At 34.3% G+C, this 3823-nt stretch overlaps 1 protein-coding gene across 1 annotated transcript in view; it reads right to left on the bottom strand.

Moving 5' to 3' along the window:
* LOC107588850 (insulin-like growth factor 2 mRNA-binding protein 2) overlaps window positions 1–86 on the bottom strand; it is a 9228-nt gene extending 9142 nt beyond the window's left edge. Inside the window, exon 1 of the mRNA XM_016277091.1 lies at window positions 51–86. Within this exon, the coding sequence (XP_016132577.1) occupies window positions 51–86 (36 nt within the window). The remainder of the gene's footprint in view (window positions 1–50) is intronic.
* Window positions 87–3823: the final 3737 nt, after the last annotated feature.

Genomic DNA, 3823 nt, shown 5'->3' with positions numbered 1-3823 from the left:
AGATAGATAGATAGATAGATAGATAGATAGATAGATAGAGTGCTTTTTACGATACAGATTGCTTCAGCAACTTTACAGTACACCATGATCTTCACAAAATTTGATACAGATTCTGTTTCAACAATAAAGCGGCTGCAACATTTTCCCGGTAAATTAAATGATAAAATCCTGTATCGTTTATTTTTAAATTATGATACCTAATGCATTAACTAAGATTGACAGTGACACACTGAATCTTTGAATCAAAGTTAATTTATAATTCGTAACTTTTTCCATTTTAAAGTTCATTATTTGCATATAATGAAATATATATAAATTAAAGGGTCATGAACGGTCAAGGGGGCACTGCAGTTTTTAAAATATTATTTAATAATGTTTCCTGAGGTGCATCTATAATCTTAGTATATTTTTCATCAAGAATTTGTATTTATGGTAATTTTCTGCCCTGGATAGATGGGTAGGAAAGAATAAGTCATAAGAATAGTTCATATTTTAAAGTGGGGAGTTTTATGCTTTAAACCTTGCATTTAAAACTTATGTTTTTTTGTTGTTGTTAAACAACCTCTTATATGTCTAAATTAAAAAAAACATTTTGATTCTCCATTTCTTCTCTTTATTAATATCATTCAATGATTCTGGCAATACGCCATGTGTCAACAGGTTTATGCGAAATACATGCAGAAAAATATCATGTATTATTAAAAACCACATTTACAACATTTATATGATTTTTTAACATTTCAGTTTTATTCTACATGACTAATTTCAAATTATTGTTCTGCATCTGTTTGATACCACAATTCAAAATCATGAACTTCATTATCATTTAAAAGACATTTTTAATATCCTGAAGTTCTGAATGTTTCAGAAAGGCGGGGCATAGAGGAGAAACAATGTACAGTATGTGTTATTTGAACCTTAAACCGCATAAACATTTCAACACCAAATACACGAAATAATGTTCTTTTTAGCAGCATCATATGACCCCTTTAAAGTCCTGATATACACATGCACATCCTGATGCTCACCAGCAGGGGGCTGTAGTTGGCTGGGGCGGACAGAGATCCATGCAGACCAGAGGCTGGAGGGAGAACAGACAAGCCAGAGGAGAAGATCCCCAACGCGCTCAGGTTTAGACCTGGCATCATGTTAGTCTGCTGCTGAAACCAGAGATGGAGAAGGATGTGAATCTGAGAGTACAAGTGAGACTTTATGCAAAGCGTGGAATGAACCAGTCTTGTTCAATTTCACAGGTTTATGTTAGTCAAACAGTTACTGAATAAGCAAATTAAATGGATTAAACGAATGCAGTTCTACTGAGTTAATGCCAATTCACATCCACACTCTGCCTGATAATCACTGTCTGTCCAAGCAAAACAAGTTCTGCTTTACTAAGATTAAAGAAACAGGATTAAAGCCACTGTTAAACCCAAACACTGTGTGAGAACAGTTAAAGGATATGTTTGGTGTTTGTCAGTCCATATTACATTGTTCTCTGCAATATTCAGATTCAGATCAATTGTGAGTATATAAGTCTACTGATGGACAATTCTATATTTACATTGACTGCTTTATCTACATGTCATTGCTGTCCATGGTAACATGCCGACATATTCATATCTCAAGTTGAAAAGCTTAACTGTCCTTGGAGGGCATCAGTAATTTTATAGTAACAAACCTTTCGGTAGATGACTACAAGTTTACCTATTTTTTTCCTGATTTAACCCATAAAAATTAGTTCAGTAAAGCATTTAGGTTAATGCATTTAGGTTGATTAAGCAAAATTAAATACAATTTTAGACTTAAAACCAGTTAACTTAGATGTTGCCATTTTTAGGTTACCATTTTTTCCTCAATGTACCTAAATATGTACGCTAAGTAGTTCATATAAATTGGAGATTAAAATTTGCAGATTAATAGTAATAATAAACTATTATTGTAAAAAATTTTTTTTAAAAGTCACAGAGCTTAATGGCGGAAGCTTTACTTTAACAAGACAACTCCACAAGTAAGATACAATAATCAATTACTCAAATTAATAATAATAATGAATAATTCAGTAAACTAATAACTTCAATATTTCACATCCCTAAATTCATTTATCTGGTAAGTTCTAACAAACTCTTGTTGCTGTAGTTCAAGAGTTCCTAAATTCTTTTTCAGTACATCACTAAACGCTACTTGTTTAGAGCATCATCTGAAATGGTACGGATGTACATTCGATCCTCTGAAATGGCGCAGTATATTTGTGTATCTTGGTAGATCTGTGTTCTTAAAGGGTTAGTTCACCCAAAAATGAAAATGCTGTCATTAATTACTCACCCTCGTGTTGTTCGAAACCCGTAAGACCTTTGTTCATATTCGGAACACAATTTAAGATATTTTTGATTAAATATGAGGGCTCTCTGACCCTCCCATAGACAGCAAGGTAACTACCACGTTCAAGGTCCAGAAAAGTACCAAGATGATCAACAAAGTAGTCTGTGTGACATCAGTGGTTCAACTGTAAAGTTACGAAGCTACGAGAATACTTTTTTGTGCAAAGAAAACATAAATAACAACTTTATTCCACATTTTCCACACTTGTGGTCGCGCGTTCACGACAGTATCATGACGCGAGCATGCAGCGGCGCTGACCCACACGCTCGCGTCATGATACTGTCGTGAACGCACGTCCACAAGTGTGGAAAACACTCACTTGTACTTTTCTGGACCTTGAACGTGGTAGTTACCCTTGCTGTCTATGGGAGGGTCAGAGAGCCCTCAGATTTAATCAAAAATATCTTAAATTGTGTTCCGAAGATGAACGAAGGTCTTGCGGGTTTGGAACAACACGAGGGTGAGTAATTAATGACAGAATTTTCATTTTTGGGTGAACTAACCGTTTAAAACTGGCTCCTGATTTACCAAAGTTTTAGAATGTGTCACAATACACAAACGAAAGGGGACTCTTTGGGTGGTTGTTTGACTACATTCGATTGCAGGAGAAGTTTGGAGGATAAAAAAGGTATTTTTCTACAACCAATGAACTTTTATAATTACACATTTTTAAAATAAAATACCCAATCCTTCTAAAAATACAGGTTTAAAGTTCTATAAACACAGGCTTTTACTTTTGACAGCAACTCCCACATAACTGCACAGAGATCAGTTAAGGTCAGGTCAGTTTCAAAAGATCAAAACATGCAAACAGTTTGGAGCACATGTCCTTGTACATTCATAATTCTCCACTTTTTATCTTTAAATAGGGCTGTCAATAGATAAAATAATTAATGGTGATGCAAATTTTGAAGTGATATTTCAGCTTTCAGCTTTAATAATGATAAATTCTTCTGTTAAAAGTCCCATCTGGATTCAATTTGCAAGTAAAGGTTAAAGGCTTCCTTCATCATTTACAAACAAACAAGAGTATTGTTGTAGGATTAGTGTGTTTAAGAAGAGAAAATAATACTGGCCCTATATAATTTATTATACGACACTTTTCACAACCCCTGTTGTTTCAAAGTGACTTCACATAAAACTGTTCCTATCTCTATAAACAAACTACCATCCATCCACCAATAAACCTCAAAAGCTATGATTTACTCACATTAAGTGAAGCCACATCATTCTCATGGGCTTCTCTAAGTTTCTTCATGATCTCCACTTCTGCATTACAGCACTCCTCCACCACTCCCCTCACCGTGATGGTACGTTCCTGGTTATATATAGTTAGGTCTTGTAATCTACAAAAAAAATTTTTTTTAAAAATGAAGAAAATAAGCATTGTCACTTCAGATGAACAATCAATACATACACAATAGGGCTGTGCGATATGCGATAA

The sequence above is a fragment of the Sinocyclocheilus grahami genome, unplaced genomic scaffold (genome assembly GCF_001515645.1).
Source record: "Sinocyclocheilus grahami isolate Dianchi unplaced genomic scaffold, SAMN03320097.WGS_v1.1 scaffold108.1, whole genome shotgun sequence".
NCBI lineage: Eukaryota > Metazoa > Chordata > Actinopteri > Cypriniformes > Cyprinidae > Sinocyclocheilus > Sinocyclocheilus grahami.
The sequence above is the reverse complement of the archived record's forward strand: the minus strand, read 5'-3'. Positions and strand labels throughout refer to the sequence as shown.